Raw genomic sequence first — 23,724 nt, 5'->3', positions numbered from 1 at the left:
TCTACGGCTATGCTCCACAAGAGAAGTAAAGGTTTATCTAGCTGGTGAAACCATTAAACAAACTATGAGCCAGAGATGCAGCCAATGGTGCTTTACTTAGAGATGAATAGGAACATAATTATAAGTCTGTTGGTGTCTCTCAAACTTCCCTCTATGGGCAGGTTTATTCCATAATGATCCACTTTCTCTGAAGCCTCTGATGCTTGTGTTGTAAGAGAGAACTTACTGGATGAGATGGGTCTTTCCAGTCTGGCAAATCATAGTTTTCTACTCTGCAAAGTGACTGTAAAATAGACCTTGTGGAGTCCCAGGTCTGTGGTATCTCAAAAGCTTCCATATCAGTTTGGCTTGGCTTGCTGATAAAATGTGTGTTTTCCAGCTGCTAGTGCTGGAAACTTGATCTGTGAGTTGAACTGTGTTCTTTCTAGGTTATGTCTTGTTGCTTGTAAGTGTAGCTCTCACAGATGGGCTGAGGTGCAATTGAGGGGTACACATCTGACCATTTTGAAGCAAAGATTTTGCAGGTGAAACTGAAGCCTGATCCGAAGCTGATGAAAACACTTCCCAGTGGCTTTGGATCAGGCTCTTGGTTAACAATTCTGTTGATGCCTGAGTCAAAATAGAATCTGTCTCTATCTGCTGCAGCTGTGTTGCTCCTGAATCACTCTTAACAGTAAAGAGTAATGAATACATGCTTCTTTTTGTCTTCAGACCCTCCATATGACTCTGAATACAAAAAAGGATCAGACTATTAGTAAGAAGGTGTCTGTTTACACATTTACTTTTGATGGTATCTGCATTTTAAAAATACACAAAATGCATTTACATATAAATATAAAATATGTTCACATCTGGGAAGAATCAAACAAAAATCCTGAGAAGTTATAAATAATAAAACATATTTACAAAATAAATTATCAAATTTGTTTGTCTCTAAAATATTCTTATCTATCTATCTGTCTGTCTAGGACTGGCAGTTTGGAAACAGAGAGAGAGAGAAAAGTTACGTTTCAGTTTGATAAAGCTGTAATCATAATCATAACAATAAGCTATGCTTCTTCTTGATTTCAGTTCCCTTGAATATAACATATGCATCTAGCACCAGGTAACCCTTTACTTTTAAGAAGAAATTATGTACGAAGGAATCTTTAGAAAATATAAGGCCTTGACATATTGACATTGCAAATGGAATTCTTGTGGTTATTTTTAGATTCTGTCCAGTAGGCTGTAAATCCTAGAAGGGTCCTGGTAAAATTATTACAGGGTAGAAGTCTCAAAAATGCATCAGCATTTGAAATCAAGGCATAACTCTGTCCCCTCTGAAGACAATGGGAGTTTTCCTGTTGACTTCAGTGGAAGCAGAATTAAGTTAATGCTGACCATTTCTGAAAATCCCAACCTGCGTGTATAAGGAGTTCATGTTACTTTTGGCAATTGGTCATTTCAGTGGATGTTAAGAGTGGGTTGCAAGTTGTCTGAACTACGTTATACAAGATGGGGTTTGAAAGGGCCAATGTCATGATCCTTTAGTTTAAGAGCCATAGGGATTCCCCCCCCCCAATTTCTTGTTGTATGAAAACCATGTGCTGCCTATGAAAAAAACACCTTTCATTTTTTGAGTAACACATTTGAGACTTGTTCACTTTTTGCTCATGCAAGTGATCACCCCTGCAAGAGTGAGCAATCATATCAGGGGACTCATGCCAATGGATTGGACAGCTGGTCACTTGATGGCAGCAACTGGTGCAAGGTGGGTGCACCTGCCTCCTTCAGCTGAATGCACAAAATTGCGGGGGGGAAGGGTGGGAATGAAAATTTGTCTCCTAAGATGCTAGACTCTACCTGTCCAGTAGGATTCACTTTGCAGTTATGCATATCATATCAAATGCACCCCATGTTTCATGCAGTTGGGAAAACCCCCAAACTGAAATCCTAGCCAGGTTTCTGACTAACAAGTGATGTAATACGATGCTGCTCATTCATTTCATTTACCAGCAGATTGTGTTGCTATTCCTGGATGTAGATGAAATTGTCTGGGGGGATGTTTCACTTAAAGGATGAATGTAAATTGTTATGAAGTAGGAGGTAGGGACTCTCTCTTTTATTTATAGGAGCGTGTGGGTGAGTTTCTCTGGCCTGCAACGTGCAGGAGGTCCAACTAGATCAGGGGTGGCCAACCTGAGCCTGAGAAGGAGCCAGAATTTACCAATGTACATTGCCAAAGAGCCACAGTAATACATCAGCAGCCCCTCATCAGCTACCCCTCTGCTCTCAGAGACTCCAACCCCTCCCAGCCCTGTCGATCAGCACCTCCCCCTCCCCACCGCACCTCCTGATCAGCTGTTTTGTGGCATGCAGGAGGGGGATGAGCAAGGACACAGCAGGCTCAGGGAGGGTGCGGGAAGGGGTGGAATGGGGCTGGGGCCTGGGACGGAACTGGAGGTTGAGCAGTGAGCACCCCCTGGCACACTGGAAAGTTGGGGCCTGTAGCTCCAGTCCTGGAGTTGGTGCCTATAGAAGGAGCTGCATAGTAAGTTCTGAAGAGCCGCATGTGGCTCTGGAGCCCCAGGTTGGCCACCCCTGAACTAGATGATCATGATGGTCTCTGCTGACCTTAGTCTGAGTCTATTCATGCACCTGATTTTTTTTCAATGTACATTACAATTCTATGGCCTTCATGATTAGTTCTACGCAGTAAAATGTCTGATGTTAAAGAGATGAGACAGTATTTTTGTTTTCCTTGTTTGGTTGCAGAATATGAGTAGGAAGCACGTGTGCACTTTCCTCTGTTCAATGCCTGGAGGCAGGACAGAACTGTGTTAACTTGTCATAAATATTAACTAATGTGAAAATTCTGTGTTCCCTGTGTGTGTGTGCAATGCCCTTTGGAGAGTGATATTTCTCAGTTCACTGTCGCTGTGTCCCTCATGCAGTTGTTTGCACAAGTGTAAACTGGATATAAATTGCTACCAAATCAGAATGCAGTGGAGAATCAGCCCCATAGTGTCCAAAAGATCAGAGAATTGTGGGGAAACCAATGAGATGGTTAAATGGAAAAAAATTATATGCAAAAATGTCTTTTCTCCATCTCCTGTGCTGGATGTTGTCTTGGCTCTTGTCCTATCTCACTGATAGTGAATAGATCACTGGCTGGAAATTATTCTAATTAGAATTGTCTCTATATTGGAGTGAATTTTACAAAGATGTAAATAGCCAATTTAGCATGTCCCTTTGTTCCTTGACTTCACTCTACATTATTTAGCATGATCATTATGTGCACTATTTTGACCAACTGTGTATTCATGACTTTTAGTAACCCACCTGAATGGTCGAAGAATGTGGAGTAAGTAGCATTTTTTTGTATCTTTCTCTTTTTAAATAATTCAAAGTTTTTTCCTTAAATTCTTGCAGAATTTTGTTTCATTTATTCAGTAAGCCTGCTCTTGCTCCCATTTAAGTCAGTGGGAGTAGGATAGGGGTTGTTGGGTTAATATAACCCCTTGATTTGTTAAGTTAATATATTTGAAGAGATTTTTTCGTGACTGAAATTATATTTTTACTACATTGTTCTTAGCAGAGTTCTGTTTTTGACTTCCCTTTCAACAGGTACACATTCACTGGTATTTATACATTTGAATCACTTGTGAAAATTATTGCAAGAGGTTTCTGCATAGATGGTTTTACTTTCCTTCGTGATCCATGGAACTGGCTAGATTTCAGTGTCATCATGATGGCGTAAGTTGCATTTTCAGGTTATTCCTGTTACCAATTCCATCTGTACATGAAATGTGGAAGGGGGTTGAATCTTCGTGTGAGACAGGTGCATAGGAAAAAAGGAAAAGCTAAGGAAATCTTAAAGTGGTCACCAAAAAGATCAAAGGCTAGACTCTGGCTTTTATTTTCAGTGCAGTTCTGAGATAGAGAGAGCTAAATGCAACTCCACTAAAATTAGTGGAGCTGCATCTGCTTACAACGGCTTTGCCTTGGACATGTTTGGAGCAAATCACCGCTTTCTGAATATGCACCTATGGCAGCGGTGCCCCAACTTTTCCTGTTGCGTTTCCCCTCTCCCCCCACCAGTAATGGAATCTGTTTGTGCCCGCACTCCATTTCTGCACAGCCAAGGCTTCCTGAGCAGAGATGCTTGGGCTGAAGGCAGAGCTGGGGATGGGGGAGGAGCTGGGGCTAGGACTGGAGTTGGCCTGAGGGTGGAGAAGGAATGAGGGCAGAGCTGGGGTGGAGTGGAGCGAAGCTGCGGCTAGGGACAGAGCAAGGCTGGGTGACGCTCGCTCCCTGCCTCCCTCCCTTGGACCGGGGACCCATTGTGCGCCCACTAAAGTTCCTCTGCACGCCCCCTGGGTGGCGCACCCCACAGTTTGGGGCCCTATGGTGAGGTAGGGTTTTGTAATTAGTGCCCAACATTCTAGCTTTATCTCTACGCCAGAGAGTTGGCATGTTCTGGTAAGCTGAGCACGGGGATGGGAACTAGGAATTTCTAAATCCCTGCTCCACCACTGACTCCCTCCGTGGCTTTGGTTTGCATGTTAGGATTTCTTGGGCAGCATCTTGGATACTTTTGGGTTAATAGATAGATATTAACCTTTTGCGGCTAAAGATTCAGAATCCCAAAAAAGGAAGTTTACCATACAGTATTTTATTTTGTCTAGCTCATTCTTTTTCCCTTTTGCTGAATCAACTTATTTTCCAAGTCTAATAAGCAGTGAGGTGCCAAGGTGTCTTACAGCAGGTAGACCACTAAATTCATTTTCCTAATTAGAGATGAATTCTAAACATTTGATGCTCTGTAGGTTATAAAAATATGTTTCAACTCTTGGCCTGTTCTAACGCACTCTTACAACTCCAGCTATTGTCAGTGGAAATATGTCATTGACAATCTGACCAACGCCTGGGAGAGGAATAATTTTTTCCCTTCCATATTTGCTTTGACACATTTTACACCTGTCCAGGGCCAACACTGGCTACTGAAATCAGAAAGATCATTGATGAAGACTTGAGGGTCTGATTTTCAAGGGTCTGGGGGACTTGCATTTCGCTGGAGTTGTGGGTGCTCTGCTTTTCTGAAATATTGGGCCCCAGTGTTGACTGACTGCAGATGTTTGGGGCACTGGGTTTTTTGGGTGCCAGCACTTTCACTAGTTGTCCTTTCTATGTATTGTTGACTAAAAGATGCATTGTTCAAGAAATGCAAATGAGGCCTTAAATTCAACTAGTCAGCGCCTGAGATTTTCATAGGCACCTAAAGGAGTAAGGTTCCCAATTCCCAATCAATTGCAACTAACGCCTCTAACTCCTTTTGAAAATCTCATCCAATATCATTTGTTGTGCAGCTGGATGGTAAGTTAACAAGCAAGGCAATGTTAACATCGAAAAGACTGTCAGGCTCTCAAAAGCATCAGTACCAAGCATTGTGGGCTCACTCATGTTATAGCCATACAATCACCTTACCATCAGTGGGGTTGTACTGCTGTCATATCAGGAGGATTTGTCCCCAATTCACCAAGGCTTATAGATCATTTAAATCCCACTCATGAGGTTTAGGTGATGTCTAGCTAGTTCTGCACACTGGTCAATTTGACCCGGAGTGCCTGGAAAGCTACGAAATGCCAGACTTTCCCAAAACAGCAGAATTATTTTCAGAGGCAGTTTGTTTAGTGGTTACAATAGGGGACCTGGGAGCCAGGACTCTTGGGTTCTATTCCTGGCTTTGATACTGATTCAGTTAGCCTCTCTGTGCCCCAAGTCTGGCCATCTGTAAAATGGTGATAATACTTAACTGTGCCTTACAGAGAGGTGGCAAAGTTTACTGAATTAATGTCTGTGAGGCACTTAGATGCTGCATAACTGCAAATGTTGATGACGATTAAAAACAGGGAGGAAAGTGAAATAGCTCTGATTGACAACACGCCCCACTGAACTGAGGAAACAGTCTCTCCAAACATACCTGGTTTCTTTTGCCAAGTAACTTTTTAAACTTACTTTGCACAGGTCCATACAGTATTAAAACATTAGACTCAAGATTGGGGAAGCTCAAAGAACAAACCATGCAACTGGGCTAATTGGCCTATGTTCTTGAGACATTTTTAAACTGGTTTTGGCTTTGTATCTTTTTCTGTCTCTATCAATGCCAGTTCTAAAGCATTTTAAATTACAGTCTATTTCCTACAAACGATTATATTAAAGGCAGGTGACCCCAATGGTGCCATTAACTCTGGTTTAATTCTGCAGGTATATAACAGAGTTTGTAAACCTAGGCAATGTTTCAGCTCTGCGCACTTTCAGGGTTCTGAGAGCTTTGAAAACTATTTCTGTAATTCCAGGTAAGGCGGCCTCCGGTTGGTGTTAGCTGTTGGGTACAGGCCCCTGTGAGTGATGTATTGCTTTGTCTGTAGTTGTTTTTTTGGTGTATGTTTTGTCATTGTGTTTTTTGTGTGTGACCTCCCTCATTACAGATATGTCACAGAGTTTGTGGACCTTGGGAATGTGTCAGCACTGAGAACTTTCAGAGTTCTCCGAGCTTTGAAAACTATCTCTGTTATTCCAGGTGAGAGATCTTTTAAGCATTAATGCTTATCTTGTGTATGTCTTTCTCTTTCCTCCCACTTCTCCCACTACTTATCTTTCAAAAATGGCACTGGGACATTTTTGATGGGCTTTGCAGTCTGTATGAATCAACAGTGATGTAAAAAAATAATGCAGGACCATTGGATGAATACTGATAATTGTATACCATCCCCTTGAGTGCATGTCTATCAATATCTAGCCTCTGTGAAAACCCTGAAGTATACTTCAGAACAAATAAAAGGCCAGCTACTGCCACTCCTACTCAGGCTGAGTACTGCCTTGCTCCAGGAGTCATCCAGTTCACTTCAGGAACTTTTGGAGTTACACTAATGGGGATTTTTTAAAAATAACCTGTCATTCTAGGGGCTGGGGATGGGGGTTATGATCCCTACTGTGTCAGGGCATACAGTGCTTTCGCTTTTATCCAATCATTGGATCACCTAGGGTATGGCTACACTTGCCCATCCACTACGCCCTGCAGCCAGTGCAGGGAAGCCTTCGGCAATACTACGTTGTCCAGCACGTTGTCCAGTCTGGTTTTTAAAGTGCCAAATAATGGCGCTTCCTTCACTGTGGCTTCCTGGCTTGGTGGATGAAGCATGTGATGAGGCACCGGAAGTTCTTGGGCTTTGCTCACCATGCTGCTCATATGTGTGGCCTCTATTTTTGAGTGTGTGAATTTTTGGACACCCAACATTAGACACCTAAGTAGAGCCTGATTTTCAGGTTGCCGAGCAACTACATCTTCTAGGGACTTCTTGTTAGAGTTTTGGGTGCTCAGCACATCTGAAGTTGGGCACCCAAAATCAGAAGCCCCTTGGGAGAGTTTTGATCTTAAACCTCCTTTGTTTTGTCTTCTGATCTGGCAAATGGGAGTGAGATGTGCTTACTTGCCTCCCGGATATTAGGTTTAGCAAGTTGATAGTTTGTATAGTGCTTTGGGGATGGAAAGTGTGGAGCGTTTTTTATATATTTTTTTTCTGACAATGTACTGAGGGAATATTTCTGAAGGCGTGAAGTGCACTGAAAATACAGATTGCCTCGGAGCATGGTCTGTTCCAGGGTTCGGGGGAGAAGTGATGTAAAATTGTTACCTCGGGTTGTGTGTTTTTAATGATGTTAAGCCCAGCCTACCTCTTTCTCCAGCTCTCCAAAACATAGCTCTGCTCTGGAATGAGCGATAGCGCCATCTTTACTTGTTAAGTAAACGATGTGCAGCAACATCCTGCTATTTTCTCAGTGTGCTATTGCATGTATGTTTGCAAAAAACAAAAAAAACAAACTCGTGTTCTTGGAGGCAGGTGCCTTTTCCCTCCCTCCAGACTGCCAAGCCTACCATATTTATAAACCCTACCTGCTGCATGATGCTCTTAAATACCACCTGCTTTTCTTGCACTGAATGATAGAGAATTGCTCCTTAATTAGAATGCTATTACTTAGCCTTGTTGGATGGTTGGCAGCAGAGCTTAAGGTACACACCTAAGGAGGAAGAACTATCTGATTATTGCTGATGATGATGCACTGCTTGGAGAGCAGTTGTGATGCTGTCAGTGCACTGCAGTTCTTAAACTACCTTGGTTAAAGAAAAAGTATGTGTAGATTGCCACGTACTTTTAGGGACGAAAGAAAAATGCAGAGCTGTTATTTACCAGGCTGCATGTGGCAATAGACTGTATAGGTAAGGGATGCAAGGAGGGTCTGTGTCACGATGCAAACTGCAAGCACGCACACAACTAAAATTAATTAATTTAAAGTTTTATTGGAGATAGTTACAAGGGGTAGGGGAGCAGCGTATGATTAGCTAATAGGGTTAATGGAACTTAAAACATACAATGGCTAAAGTATTTACTATTAAACAATATTTATAAACAAAGATGCAGTAAACAATATTTATAAACACAGATGTAGCATTTAGTAATAACCAATACTTATGAATACAAACCAACTCATAACGACCGGCAAACGTAGAAACTCTGCTTAAAACACGTGAGCTGAGAGAGGCTTCGAGGTGATCAGGCTCGGTTACGGGTGTGCACAAGGTACACAGGATTCGTTTTTCTTTCTCTTCTTCTGCCTGCACATGGCAGACCAGCCTAAAATACCCACTATGACATCATAGAAGTGTCATAGGGGACGGGGCCCAAAAACTGTGTGTGTGTTCGTTTCTGATTGGTACAAGCAAAGTTTAACCAAGTAGGGGAGCAGGTGCCTGAAAGTCTGGCTTCGCCCCCAAAAGGTGAGGAAATGCATATAGTTCAGAATGCCTTTAACACTGACTGACAAAGGAAGAGGCCAGGGCAATACCGGTATGGGCAAGTCTTTTAGGATGCAGACAGGAACTTATCTTAACAGTATGCTGAAACTGCTTTAGGACGTGCTTCACATTCATCAGTATAGCAGAGTGAAACAGGGTAATCAACTGCCTAGTTAGTGTGTGTAAACATGCCAATGACCTCATAGGAAAAGATGTGGAACTGTTCAGCTGCATATCCTAGGCCCGGTGCTCCTAACTGCTAGGGGTATGGCTACACTTACAGTTTTGCAGCGCTGGTAGTTACAGCTGTGTTCGTACAGCTGTATAGGGCCAGCGCTGCAGTGTGGCCACACTGGCAGCTACCAGCGCTGCAGTGTGGCCACATTTGCAGCACTTGCAGCGCTGTTTGGAGTGGTGCATTGTGGGCAGCTATCCCAGCATTCAAGTGGCTGCAACGTGCTTTTCAAAAGAGGGGGGTGGGGTGGAATGTGACAGGGAGCGTGGAGGAGACAGACAGAATGGTTTTTCGAGTTGACACTGTTCTCAGCTCCCTGCCTTGCAAGTTCTAAGGACTGTGCCTACCTTCAATCATTTTAAAAGTTCTAACTCCCTTCCCCCACTCCTCTCATTCACTAATTGCAAATTATTTACTGCTAAATACCCATCAGACCAGATCAGCAACTGCTGAACATGGACTTCCCTCTCCCCCCCTGCCGTGTGAGAGTGCTGTTTCTCTCTTCAAGCAAACAGCTGTGAACATTCCAAAGTAATTCCCCTGCCTGCCTCCGCTCGCTCAGCAAACAGGAGCTGTGTTTGTTTTTTAAATAAGCAGTTTGGCTGAACTCCGAGCTCTCCCTTTCTTCCGGTTTGTTGTGGACAGGAATTCTGGGATACCTCCTTATACCCCGGAGGTCAATAAAAGCACTGGTGGGTGTCCACACTTGCTGACCAGCGCTGGAATCCCTACACCCGAGGCTCTACCGGGTGTACAGCCAGCGCTGCAACCAGGGAGTTGCAGCGCTGGCCGTGCTTTGCAAGTGTGGCCACATCCTAAGCTGCAGCTCTGTAACCCCCTCACCAGCGCTGCAACTCTCTAGTGTAGCCAAGCCCTTACACACATTCCTTGCTAGCTCAAGTGTGCTTTTGGAGCAGGGAGGATCTGAGTTCCATCCCACCCCGCATTGTTAAGTTCAGTATAGCCAGTTTGCAGGAAACTGTTAGTGACTGTGCTACCTTGTTACAGTATTGAATGCATTGAATTCTAAGGCTAGAATTGGAAATGGGCAGAGCTTTGGTCACTGACTTAAATTAGAACCTAGATCAGGATCTCCCCTGATTGTGCAGTGCTTGGGCCCAGTAGAGGCTTTGCAAAACATAACCCCTGCCTTCTGGTCCCATGACTAGCAAGAATTGTGAATTTAGGTAATTAACCTACTGGTTGGTTGTCATTAGGGTAAGCTTGGAAGCACTAGTTGTGGGGCAGAGAGCTAGTGTTTTACTTGATGGCTTACTATGCAGACAGGGTAGAAGTGTACTTTTCTCAGGGTAATATATTTGAATATGTTAAAATCTAAATGTTTTCTCTTGTTTCTTCAGTGCATGCAGTGGGATGGGAATTCTAATATCACAATGACCTAAAAAGAAAACCATTTTATTATTATGACAGATGTTAAATAAACCTTTTGTAAATAATTAGAATTGGCCTCTTCAGATGAGCAGTGAGTGTTTAAATGAGATATAAATGAAAAGTATGCAGGACTGGAGACATGCTGCTGGATAAAATTTCATGTAGGGTGGAGAGTTTGCATGGCTTAGTGGATCAGTAACAGGATATAGAGACATTCACCTCTACTTCACCAGCTCAGTTCTAGTCTATGTAGGGTGACTAGATGTCCCGATTTTATAGGAACAGTGCTGATACTTGGGACTTTTCCTTATATATGCTCCTATTACACCTCACCCTCTGTCTCGATTTTTCACACTTGCTGTCTGGTCACCGTAAGGCTATGCTAGCAGTAGTTCCCAAATATGACTATCATAAGTAGGGTTACCAGATAGCAACTGTGAAAAAACAGGACAGGAGGTGGGGCATAATAGGTGCCTATATAAGAAAAAGTCCCGAAAAAGGGGACTCTCCCTTTAAAAATGGGACATCTGGTCACCTTAATCATAAGATGGTTTGGTGATCTTTGCTAAATGAGTACGTTGGTCTTAGTGCAGTTTCTGCTGGGGAAGAGTGCGCATCATACATACAAACAACATAGCAGGTGCCAAGTGGCCCAAGGCATTGGAAACCTCAGCAAAGAGGCCAAACACTAAATAGTCCTAGAGGAGTGAGCTTAATTCTTCACATCTAGAGGTGATTTCTACAGACATGCAGGCTAGATGTCTAGCGTGGTGTGTATATATTGTCCTGTGACTCTTCTGCAGGGCTGTCAATCTGCCACCTTTCACTGATAGTCAGGTACATGTGGCACACAGACTGAGGGGCAAGTGACAGTGGAAGCTGCATCTCTTACATTCTGAAAGAATAAAGTAGTGATGCTGCAAGTTGTCTCCTGGGGCCTATCTATACTGGGGAAATTTAAAAACCAATTTAGCGGAACCAGTTTTAAAACCATATGAGCCATAGTGCACAGCTGACTTAAGGAAGGCAGGTCCTTTTTTAATGAAATGGAGCAGTCTTGAAAGTAGCTCAGTAAAAATGGATCAGGTCACCTAAAACCAGATCCACAGTACTATTCTAACCTGTTCGAAAAGATCCCTAGTATCGACAGATGGATAGTGTGTCTCATCAGTGGTTCTGCTTTAGGCTGGGAAGACAGACAGCTGAACATCTCACAGGCAACTTTTAATAGTTGGTGAATTAAGCATAGAACTTGCTCTGCACACTGTTCTATAGAACAAGGGTCACATTATCTAACTTGACAAATTGTGTGAAGAAACACATGTTGAGTCCATCGCAAATGGAAACTAAGCCTGCCTCACCTTGAAAACTTAGTTCCCAAGACAATTGCAACCCATTGGTATCTGAAGAGGGCCATTCCTTTTAACTATGAATTGGTAAAGCAAAGCAACAGTGAGGAATTGGAATGATATTCCAAGCCCCCAGGTGGCCAAATCTTTCAGTGAAACCATTATTAATGTTTTTAAGAGCCTAATTCTCCATGACATCTCATGCAGTTTTTTACACCAGTGCACAGCAGGTGTAATGACTGCATGCTGTCAGGACAATAGAGAATGGGACCCTAGAGGCACTGAAGATTAGCAAATGAGTTTAGAGGGCTGAAGGGAACAGGGTGTAAAAATTTCCAGTTGTGTCTGGAAAAATGAGTAGCAATAAAGCTACTTGGAAATTGACAAGAACTTTGGCATTGATTAAAAGCTCTGAGTTTAACAAAAAAAAAATATATTCCTACCTGGAACTTCCCTTATTTGTTTTAGTTACAATTTCATGTGCCTGCTACCCTAAGGCCACTTTACATCGGCCTGGCAATGTAAGGGGTGCTTAGAGTGGGTAAGATGCTTTTATACTAATGGAACAGTGTAAAGAGGCCTTAGAATAAATGAGAATCCGGCACAGGTTCCCAAAAGAGCACTGGCTCCTCTCTTTTGCATTTTTGGTCTGATATTTATATTCAAGCCTAGATTTTTGTTTAGTTATTTAAAGTGCTTAATTTAGATAGATAACTGGTGTGCACTAAATAACACAGCCTTGCTAATGAAATGCCTTCATTTTAGCATTTCCCTACAGATGAATTACCACTGATTCAGACTGTTCTTTAGTTGCATGGTCCATTCACGGTCTAAAGCATGGCATGAACCGTGGCAAGGTGCAAAGTAGAGTTAAACTTTAAAATTTATCTGATAATTGCAAGGATCAATCCAAGGAGAAGCCCTCTGGAATGTCACAGAGCTTGAAAATCAGAAACTAAATCTGCTCTGCTGAGCCTTGCAGTTATATTGCATGATGTAATATCCCAGTTTATTCTTGGTTCCTGATTATGTAATTCAACTTGCTTCACATTTTTGTTAGTGTAATAAATTATGGATGGTTCAAATGTGTTTTGGTCAATGTTTTTACCATTAGTTTTCCTCCCCAGTTTCCCTATTTGTGAACTCACTTTTTAGAAAGACATCAAAGAAAGTGAGCTTTGCAAACATAGTTAAGACTCCATTGTCATGTCACATGCTGGCACTTATATAACTGAAATAGTAAAAAGGATCTGAGAGGATGTTAAGTGTCAGTGGATCTGATAATTCGTGAAAATGCATAATTTACATGACTTTCTCTTGTAAACTTCATGTTGTTTTTTTAATTCCAAGATGGAGAAGTGTTGGGAAATCAATCCAGCTCTCAGAAACCTACAAAAATTCAGTTTCAGTTCTGAATCAAGATAAAAACATCCCAGTACAAAACTTCTAAGTTTGTAGCCAGTGCAACTGGTCAGGAAAGTGTTTTGGTGGGTTTTTTTGGTGTCCCCTCTATGAAAAATGTTGATGATTTAAAAAAAAATCCAACTTTTTTTGAGGGGGTTCTGAAAAAACAAAGCTTTTGCAGTTTTCAGCTAACAAATTTTTATGGCCAAAATCTCAGTTTTTTTGTTTGTTTTTTGATGAAAGGTAGAAAAGTTTTTTGACAAATGATATGATCTGTGCTAAGGGTGTAGTGAGAGTTCCCTCTCCAGTCTCCTTAACATCTGATTCTCATCCTGCAAGTTCTTCTGCAATATAAGCAGGATGCCATACACTTGTCTGGGTAACCAGGTTGGCCGTTCTGGCTCCTAGCTCTATATTGTGCAAGACACCCCAGAACTGATTGCCCTGTGGTACTACCAGTGCCGTTTTATGGGCTTCGCCTGCTGAGACACTATGGGATAACTGCTCAGATTTTTCCAGTATGCTGTGACATCAGCCATGGTTACAGCAGGTGGCAGGAATGGTTGAGATGCACAAAATGGTGAAAAGGGCTGCTGTGTGGACACAGCTCAGCCGGGCTTGTTGCAACTGAGTCAAATGAGTTTGATGAACTAGTTACAAAAACATAGTTGCATCTGGAGTGTAGCTCCAAGTGTAGTTGCCAGTTACAGAAGTGGGGTGATGGACGGTGCTGACAGCTGTCACTGATTCCAGGCAGTCAATCAGGAAGGGCAAGTTTGCAGTTAAGGCACTGGGCTGCGATTTAGGAGATCTACATTCAGTTCCCCACTTTGCCACAGACTCCTTGTGTAACCTAGGCAAGTTGTTTAATCTTTTTGTGCCTCATTTCCCAAATGAGCATCTTCAGTCTTCATTTGTCTTGTCGATTTAGATCAACTCTCCAAGGCAGGGGTTGCCTCTTACTTTGCATAGACCCAGCATCTACCCTAATGGGGCTCCAATCTCAGCTGGGGCCTCTAGATGCCACTACTAGTAACACACAATAACTGGTCCATCATTTTGAGATACAGTAAACTACTGGCCTAGAATCTGGCCATTGAGCAGATTGTCCTCACAGGACATTCTAAAGGAAGACAAATGGATATAAACTGTAGATTGCCAAAGAAACATTTTTGTGACTGGAAAATTTCCCCTCTAGAACATTTTCTGCCTTGGAATGTACCATGCACAGAAGCAACTGCATCTTGCTCTCCCTGTATGTGGACACAAACGTACATGGCTTCATAAATCTTTCAGCTTTGTTGCATTATTTAACACTGAGATCTGCAGAAGGGCAATGCCAATATATGTTGTTTAAAAAAGTCCTGCAGAAAGGAGAGGATCGCATGACTCAGCTCCAGCCAACTTTAATGTTTAATGGTATAAAAACATTTGAGGCAAGTTGATTATAAGTTGAGGTGAAAACATCCTTGTTGCCTAAAGGAGCAGGAGCTCAGATGAGCAAGCTGCAGTTTGAGGCTTTTTCCTGCTAGAGGTGATGAACAAGCATTTCTGGATCGAGAGATTTTAATGCTTACTTTTCTCGTGTGAATTTCCAGCTGGTGATTGGAACAAGTTGGCCCTGGCAACTGAAGCACTGTGTCCACAGAACAGAAACAGCATGATCAGTGCTGGTTCCCCATGTGGGTTTGGACCAATGTGCATAATCCCTGTTCTGGAGGACCGAATCTTCACAGCTCATTTAATCTTTGGGCTCCCTGCTGAGACATCCAGCAAGGATACCAGTTGTGATGCTCACCAACGAAACTCACCAATCCTATTTCACTGAAGAGGGTTGTCAAGCAGCCATTGGAGGATAAAAATACCATGTGATCTTTAGCAACCAAAAGTAGTGAGAGGCCTCAATTTTATACTTCATCCAAAAGGCAGCACCTTCAGTAGCATTAGCCCCAGTCATCAGTTAAGTAGTGATGCAGTTGGGAAGAACTTGCACCGAATCATCAATACTTCCCATAGCAATCTGATTTTCTGTAGAAGTCTCCCATCCAATTAGGTTGCATTAGGAGCTAGCTTCACTTTGCCCAGAAATTTAAAAATAAAAATCTCCACATCTAATCTTGCTTCACAAGGTTTTGCTGATTGCTGAATTTTGGGACAGGTCCAGAAGTCTGCATTGTATTGCTCTAAAAATTAGTTCCATTTATTCAGATTTTAAGGCTATGAAGGGGCCATTATGATGATCTAGTCTGGCTTCATGCATAACACAGGTCATAAGAACTTCACCCCAGTCAACACAGTCTTAATACTAGGAGTTGGATTTGAAACCAGGCATTTAGGGGAGATTGTGACCTTAACCCCTTGCTTGGTCACTCCTGCCATTTACAGTGTTGACCACTTGATTGAAGATGCAGACGAACTTCAGCTCCTTCTGAGCTCATTGTGGAAATGAATTACTCCAGACTTACAATGTGGTCTCAAGAACCATCACATCAAAGACCAATTTAGCCATATATTCTAGGTCTGAGCATTCTGCAGCACATCGATCATTCAGTAAAGATGGCTCGGAAGCAACCAGCTAATTCTGTGAAAACAAAGAATGCACGAAAATATATAAATACTTGCATATAATCTCTAGGCAGAGAACAGTGACTGGGTGCAAAGACTTCTGATCTGGGCCATGATGCAAAGTCCATTAGAATCAATTGGAATCTTTTAATTGACTTCCATGGGCTTTGGATGAAGTTGCTGGTAACCTAGGAGGGTCTGATAGCTGACAACTGAAGGCTGGTGTGGTGATCTGAGCCAGAGCTTTGGGTCTGATCCAATCCTAGCTGAAATATCTACTGCTGGAACTGTTGCACATTCTCTCTCTCTTTCAGAACTAGTGCCTATAGACAACCTTAAATGGCTGCTTGCCCAAGAGGTTGTTATAGAAGGCTGGTGGTGGTCTGAGGAAGCATCTCAGGCCTGGGATGAATGCTTGGGCTTAACAAGGCTAACATTTCTGGAGTTTTTATACCTCAAGCCCTCTTGGGAGGTAGTTAAAGCAGTGATGAGGAGGAAGTTAATACCAATTACAACTGTATGGAATCACTGATGGATGTGGTGAGGTTTGGGAGGCAAGGGATGGAAATCCATGCATGGTCTGGGAATAATAAAGTGTATCAAAAGTGCTCACATCTAGCAGTAGATTAAGAGAGTAAGAGATTCATAAAGCACAGCATTTAATGACTCATTAAATGCCTCTTTTTGAGTATGAATTAAAGGGGTAAGTTTTATCTTTGTGGCTAATAGAAAAAACACTTTACTAAATATGTTAAAAGGAAGGATGCCAGTCTTGTAGAAGTCTCTCTTATCAGATCTCTAAAAGGTTAGGTAGGGATTTCTTTTCAGAAGTTGCATATGAGCCAATTCTCCGGGCAGAGCGTGAAGAAAGGAAACTACATTTCTGATCTGGAAAAATATTTTGGAGGATGGTTCAGGAGTGTCCAGTAGCACTAGCGGCCTAGATAACTTTCCTATGGAATACTGTGCCGTCAAGGCCACTGCTAGTGATGGGACACCAGACTAAATCCACCTGTGGCATGATCTGGTATGGCAAATATTTTGTGACACATCTCCTCACTTGCTCTGGAAAGAGTGTAGGGGCATCTTTGCTAAATTCTTATGGGAAAACTTACCAGCCTGCACACACAACCTGCTTGACCAACTATTACCAGATGGTGATGAGAAACTAACAATATTTTATTTGCTTGTCAAAGACTAAAAATTAGTTGCTGTGAGTAGAATTTTGCAAGGTGTGAAAGGGTCTGATTTGCCTATGTAGAAGAAGTGAGGCAGAACAGGCAAAGGGAGTAACTTAACTTTTAAAAGCATCCATGAATGCTATCAGTACTGTTTATAATGTGAATAAAGTGGAGGGCTAAGCAAGAATTTCTAGCTGAAAGTGAGATCTGGCAGAAACATTTGATGATCTCTGCTGTGTCTCGTGGACATGGGGCTTAGAGCTCCAAGGATTTTGCCTTGAGCTCATCTAACTGGTTTTGTCATGGTGAAAATGTTGCTTCTCTTTCTTAGTCAGTAAGTAAGCAGGATGAAAGTGGCTTTTATTTTAATTTACTGAGGCACTGCTTGAGTTTGTAGGGCCTGGCAGTTTTTTGGGGAAAACTGTTTTGGCCTTTGTAAATGGAGCAGGGTTGAGTTGGGAGTTGCCATGGGAGGGAACACCCCAGGATTATTTTCAGAGTCACTTATGACCACCCTTAGAAATTCTGTCTGAAATCCATGTGCAGCGAAGCTCTTGTCTGCTTTTATTCCCTACATGTTATAAATGCAGGACAATCCCGCTGGATGTTAGAGTTGTTTGTTTTTAAGAGTCTACCCTTGTTTTCCTTCTGCACTCCAATTTCCTGTTGACTTCTGACTGTGTTCTGCACACCTTTCATACAGGTCTGACTGGAAGGTATTATCCTGGATTTCTTGCTCATGCAAATTGTCCATTGAGTTGAAGGATGGAACCTGTGCAGATCAGACTGAGCTGCTTTTGGAAGACCCCTTTTTAGAACTTTTATTTCTTGCCTAAGACATGTACTGTCGTTAATATTAAATCACACACAGCAACTGAATCTGAAGAACGACTAGCCAAAGACTTAAAAAGTAATAGCAAAAAAAATGTTCAGTACGTCAGAAGCAGGAAGCCTGCTAAAAAACCAGTGGGGCCACTAGATGATTGAAATGCTAAAGGACCGTTCATGGACGATAAGGCCATTGCAGATAAATTAAATTAATTCTTTGCATCGGTCTTCATGGCTGAGGGTGTGAGGGAGATTCCCACACTTGAGCCATTCTGTTTAGGTGACAAATCTGAAGAACTGTCCCAGACTGAGGTGTCATTGGAAGAGGTTTTGGAACAAATTGATAAACTAAACAGTAATAAGTCACCAGGACCAGACAGTATTCACCCGAGTGTTCTGAAGGATCTCAAACGTGAAATTGCAGAACTACTAACTGTAGTCTATATAAGCTATCATTTAAATTGGTTTCTGTACCAAATGACTGGAGGATAGCTAATGTGATGCCAATTTTTAAAAAGGGCTCCAGAGGTGATCCGGCAATTACCAGCTGATAAGTCTAATTTCAGTACTGGGCAAAGTATAGTAAAGAACAAAATTGTCAGACACATAGATGAATGTAATTTGTTGAGTAAAATTCAACATTTTTTTGCAAAGGGAAATCATGCCTCACCAATCTACTAGAATTCTTTGAGGGGGTCCATGTGGACTGGGGGGATCCAGTGGATATAGTGTACTTAGATTTTCAGAAAGCCTCATCAAAGGCTCTTAAGCAAAGTAAGCTGTCATGGGATAAGAGGAAAGGTCCTCTCATGGATTGGTAACTGGTTAATAGGAAACAAAGGGTAGGAATAAGTGGTCAGTTTTCCAAATGGAGAGAGGTAAATAGTGGTGTCCCCCAGGGGTCAGTACTGGGACCAGTCCTATTCAACTTATTAATAATTGATCTAGAAAAAGGAGTTAAATGGTGAGGTGGGAAAATTTGCAGATGATACAAAACTACTCAAGATAGTTAAGTCCAAAGCAGACTGCAAAGAGCTACAAAAGGATCTCTCAGAATTGGGTGACTGGGCAACAAAATGGCAGATGAAATTCAGTGCTGAGAAATGCAAAGTAATGCACATTGGAAAAAATAATCCCAACTATACATATAAAATGATGGGATCTAAATTAGCTGTTACCACTCAGGAAAGAGATTGTGGAGTCACTGAGGCTAGTTCTCTGAAAACATCCACTCAATGTGCAGCAGCAGTCAAAAAAGCGAACAAAATGTTGAGAATCATTAAGAAAGGGATAGATAATAAGACCGAAAATATCATGTTGCCTCTGTATAAATCCATGGTAAGCCCACATCTTGAATACTGCGTACAGATGATGTTGCCCATCTCAAAAAAGATGTATTGGAATTGGAAAAGGTTCAGAAAAGGGCAACGAAAACTATTAGAGGTATAGAACGGCAGCCATATGAGGAGAGAGAAATAAGACTGGGACTTTTCAGCTTTGAAAAGAGATTATCATATGTCTTCCCTTAGTTAGAGGTCTATAAAATCATGACTGGTGTGGAGAAAGTAAATAAGGAAGTAGCATTGACTCTTTCTCATAACCCAAAAAGTAGGGGTCACCAAATGAAATTAATAGGCAGCAGGTTTAAAACAAACAAAAGGAAGTATTTTTTCATACAACGCATAATCAACCTGTAGAACTCCTTGCCAGAGGATGTTGTGAAGGCCAAGACTATACAGGGTTTAAAAAAGAACTAGATAAGTTAATTGAGTATAGGTCCATAAATGGCTATTAGCCAGGATGGACAGGGATGGTGTCTCTAGCCTCTGTTTGCCAGAAGTTGGGAATGGGTGACTGGATGGATCACTGGGGCACCTGGCATTAGCCACGGTTGGAAGACAGTATACTGGGATAACTAGATGGACCTTTGGTCTGACCCAGTATGGCCTTTCCTGTGTTCTTAACTGTCTGTGCAGCTTTGGCCCCAAGTTTATAGAGTCCCAAAGAGGCAGTTTATACTGGAGAAAATCCTAACACTTTTCAGTGGAATCTTCTTATGCCAGATTGAAAGAGTATACATCTGTGTAGCTTGCACCATATGAATCTGGTTCAAACCCAGATAAGGCTGTCCACATAGGGGTTTGCATCAGTTTAACTAAATTAGATTTTGCACCAATTTAACTTGATGTAACGTCTGTGTGCAGACAAGTCCTAATGTTCGTCTCAGAGGCTCTTATATATGCACTGTCGCTAGAAAACAGATTTTGAATTGTGACCTTTTATTATTTTAATTTGTCTTAAGTCACTGGGACACATTTATTCCTGGTCTTTCACTGAAGTCAGTGGAGTTACACCCTGCCCATTATACTTTGCTGTAATCAGTGTATGGAAGGCCAAACCCTGAATAGATCCACTGCTCCAGGGCAGCTTCGATTTCCCATGGACCTGGCTGTCCTTAAGCAATGACCTTTTGCCTCTGTGTTATAGATGTAATGTGCAATGTATTGTCTGTGTGATGATTATATGAAAGTGATTTCTAGCCCTGTTTTCTCTCTGCAGGCTTGAAGACCATTGTGGGTGCCCTAATTCAGTCTGTGAAGAAACTGTCAGATGTAATGATTTTGACAGTGTTTTGCCTCAGTGTCTTTGCTTTAATCGGCCTGCAGCTGTTTATGGGCAATTTGAGGAACAAGTGTGTAATATGGCCAATTAACCTCAATGAGAGCTTCCTAGAGAATGGCACCAGGGGGTTTGACTGGCAAGAATACACCAACAATGTCTGTAGGTATTTCTGCAGCAATGCTCTCTGAAGTCTGTTTCCTTTTTACATGACTAAATGTTGTTGGCCAAGATTTTCAAAATGACTTGAGATTTTGGGTGCCCAGCTTCAGGCACCTTAAAGGCCCTGGTTTCTCGCACTTTTTGGAAATTGGATCTCTTTAAGGTGTCTCAAATTGGGTATCCAGATTCACTTTGGAAAATCATGGCTTTGTTCATTTCAGCATGGTGAGTGCTGTTCCTAAAATAACCATTGTCCACTGGACTGGTTAGTATAAACTTGTCCTTTTTATAAGGTTGCAGATCTGGAGGGGCCTTTGCAAAGCTCTGTAGATTTGTGCTCAACCTAATTTTTTTTGTTTTAGATCAATGTGACTTTTGCTTTGAGATTCAAAATCCCCAGAATGGTGGTCTTTTCCACCTTCTCAAAGTAGCTAAAACACAATTCTGCCTAGAGTGTAGATGGCACTGGAGAGTGTGTTGTCCTTGACCCTGGAGTGTGCTGTGAGCACCAACCATGTTTTAACTACATCAGAGGATGGTTGTGTTAGCGTTCCATAGTGCTGGTTCATTTCCAGAAAAAGTGGAACCAAAAACTCCAAAGAAAAAATTAGTTGAAATCACCAAGTTTCACTGTTGTATTAATTTCAATGGAATAAATAGTTCCAAAGATTTAAAGGTGTTAACATGGCCCTGCCATGGTCCAATGTTAAGTAGTTTTATTGGTATACAGCAGGGGTCCCCAACACGGTGCCCACGGGTGCCATGGCACTGGCAGGGACATCTAAATGCGCCTGCATCCTGGCCGGCGGTCGAGCATCCGCCGAAATGCCGCCGAATTTCTGCGCCATTTTGGCGGCGACGCCTCTCGATGACGGCACTTGCTGCTGACAAGCGATGTCATCAAGAGGCGTCACCGCCGAAATGCCGCAGAAATTTGGTGGCATTTCGGTGGATGCTGGACCGCCGCCGCGGTCCTATGTCTGGCGCCTGCCAGACGAAAAGACTGGGGACCACTGATATACAGAGATCTCAGTCTGCTTAGTACCATGGCAAACACATCATTAAATTTCAGTACATCTTTGAGGATCAGGATGTCAAAGACCCAATGCTGTCCCAGTGAAGCTGGGGGTTCCAGGAAATGTTGCAGGTGGCAACCATGATGGTGAAGCTCACTTCTTTTAGTCAGCAATTGTGTTCACTTTTGCCTCCTTACCCTGCAAAAGTCTTGTCTTTTGAGGACCCAAAAAGGGAATGATGAGAAGAATAACAATCCATCCTCTCATTATTTTGTCTACAGATTAGGTCTAATTTCTGACAATCCACTTTTGGTTCATTGATTTCCAGTCCCTCACTTTTCTTGTTTATGGGCCTGATCTTAACACAGTCCTTGAATTGTATCAGTTGGCCTTTTGGTTTAGACTCATTCAGTCTGTCTCTACCTTTTGCACTTTTTCCCATCAATATTTATCGTTGTAGATTGTCACACCTTATAAACTTCTATCTCCTTTCCCACAGTTAGGCTTACAAGTGCAGTAGGCCTACTAAGCCCCAATTATCACATCATCACCTGGTTTCAAGGACAAACCCTACACTGTGGCCCATGGTTCAGGGCTCACTTGATACTCGGCCCAGGTTTGCAACCTGTTTGTCCAATCCAGAGTGAGTTCTGTGCCTCCAAGCTCACAAACAAAGCTTTTTACAGCCCAGTCTGTTTAGTTTTAAATGTAGAGTTTGTAAAAGCTACTTCCTTGCCTCAGGGATTCCTTCTCTCTGGCTGTGTCTTATCAAGTGTTGTTCATGAGTGGTCAGCCAAAATTGCATACAACTCTGGAGAGAGGGCTTTAGGGATTGAGAAAGTGGCTCATGTATTTGATTCTTAAATCCTGTTTCTATAGCAGGGAGGCTCCCGGCATCAGGGCATGGGGCACAATAAGCTTCTCTCTAACCTCCACTGAGCTGTTCATGCTTTCTTTGTATTAATCCTTGACCTGACCCCCACTTTCCCATTGTATCTATGTCCAGCATCTTCTTCCAACTGCCATTTTTGCATCCTGACCTTCTGTCTCTTAGAGCCTTATCTTTGTGTGTCAGTCAGCATTGATTTAGAAAAAGTCCATGCATTTGGAAAGGATATGTGCAAAGAGACCTACAGAGCATGTTGAACCATTTGTAACTAGTAGTTTAGTTGGAAAACTAGGCCTGTTTTCCTTTCCTTTCCTACTTACTTATTTGCAATAATTCTAACAGTTTATGCAAATTAATTGCAGCCTATGAGGCATTTGATTATTCTCTATTCATGGTGTGCAGCCGGCTACCTTTATTACCTGATATCTGTTCTTCATCCTGACTGGTTGACTTTTTTATAAAATGGGGATAATGAATCCTAAATAATCGTGGTTGTGCCCAAATGCCGTGTAGATACAGGTACTAGTTCAAAGAACAGCCTATTCCCCAAACATTAACAAGAGCAAAACCTTGTCCCAGAATAAAATGAGCTGTGAAGATTGTGAAAGGGAACAGCTAGGAAATGTCTGTGAATGCTGTCAGCTCTGCAGATGAAAGCATTGACTTGACTCCGGAGCTCCTTATTTGGTTTCACTTGGTTCTTATTTGCCATATTTCTAGTTGAAGTGACTAGTAACTCCTTTTGTACTTGTGCAAAGCAGGTGAACATGCTACCATGCTGGCAGGGTTTGCACAGGTGTAAGTGACAACACAAAGTGCAAGGTAGTGGGGAATCAAGATCCAGCTCTTTGCAGCTCCTTCCTTGCCTGCCGACTCTTGAATTAACTTGCTCCAGTGTGCCAGTGATTCATTTGTATTTGCACTCAAACAGCTGTATTAACTTCCAGGAAGAACCTAGATGACTGCTCTGTTAAGACTTCTATAATTTTGTAATATGCTGAGTCCATTAAGTGTGCAGTGTGCATACATATGTTTAACATTTTTTTTTCCAGCAAATTTTTACACAATCCCTGGGGCCCTTGATCCTTTGCTCTGTGGTAACAGCTCAGATGCAGGGTAAGTGTTGGACTTCATTAAAAGTAAAGAATGTCTTTCATCTCCAGTGGCTTTCATAGAGCTTAGTGGTGGCAAAGGCTTAGAGGTAGTTCTATGTAGCCTGATCTCCTTTCATTGAATGCACCCCCTTAG

The 23,724-nt window shown here is 42.2% G+C and overlaps 1 protein-coding gene across 1 annotated transcript in view; it reads left to right on the top strand.

Annotated features, from left to right (window-relative positions):
- SCN8A (sodium voltage-gated channel alpha subunit 8) overlaps positions 1–23,724 on the top strand; it is a 129,850-nt gene that overhangs the window by 41,766 nt on the left and 64,360 nt on the right. The window contains exons 4-8 of the mRNA XM_050925364.1: positions 3,254–3,343; positions 3,607–3,735; positions 6,471–6,562; positions 20,350–20,571; positions 23,529–23,592. Coding sequence (XP_050781321.1) covers positions 3,254–3,343; positions 3,607–3,735; positions 6,471–6,562; positions 20,350–20,571; positions 23,529–23,592 — 597 coding nt within the window. The remainder of the gene's footprint in view (positions 1–3,253; positions 3,344–3,606; positions 3,736–6,470; positions 6,563–20,349; positions 20,572–23,528; positions 23,593–23,724) is intronic.

Source organism: Gopherus flavomarginatus, chromosome 16, assembly GCF_025201925.1.
Source record: "Gopherus flavomarginatus isolate rGopFla2 chromosome 16, rGopFla2.mat.asm, whole genome shotgun sequence".
NCBI lineage: Eukaryota > Metazoa > Chordata > Testudines > Testudinidae > Gopherus > Gopherus flavomarginatus.
This window is presented reverse-complemented; position numbering and strand designations above follow the sequence as displayed.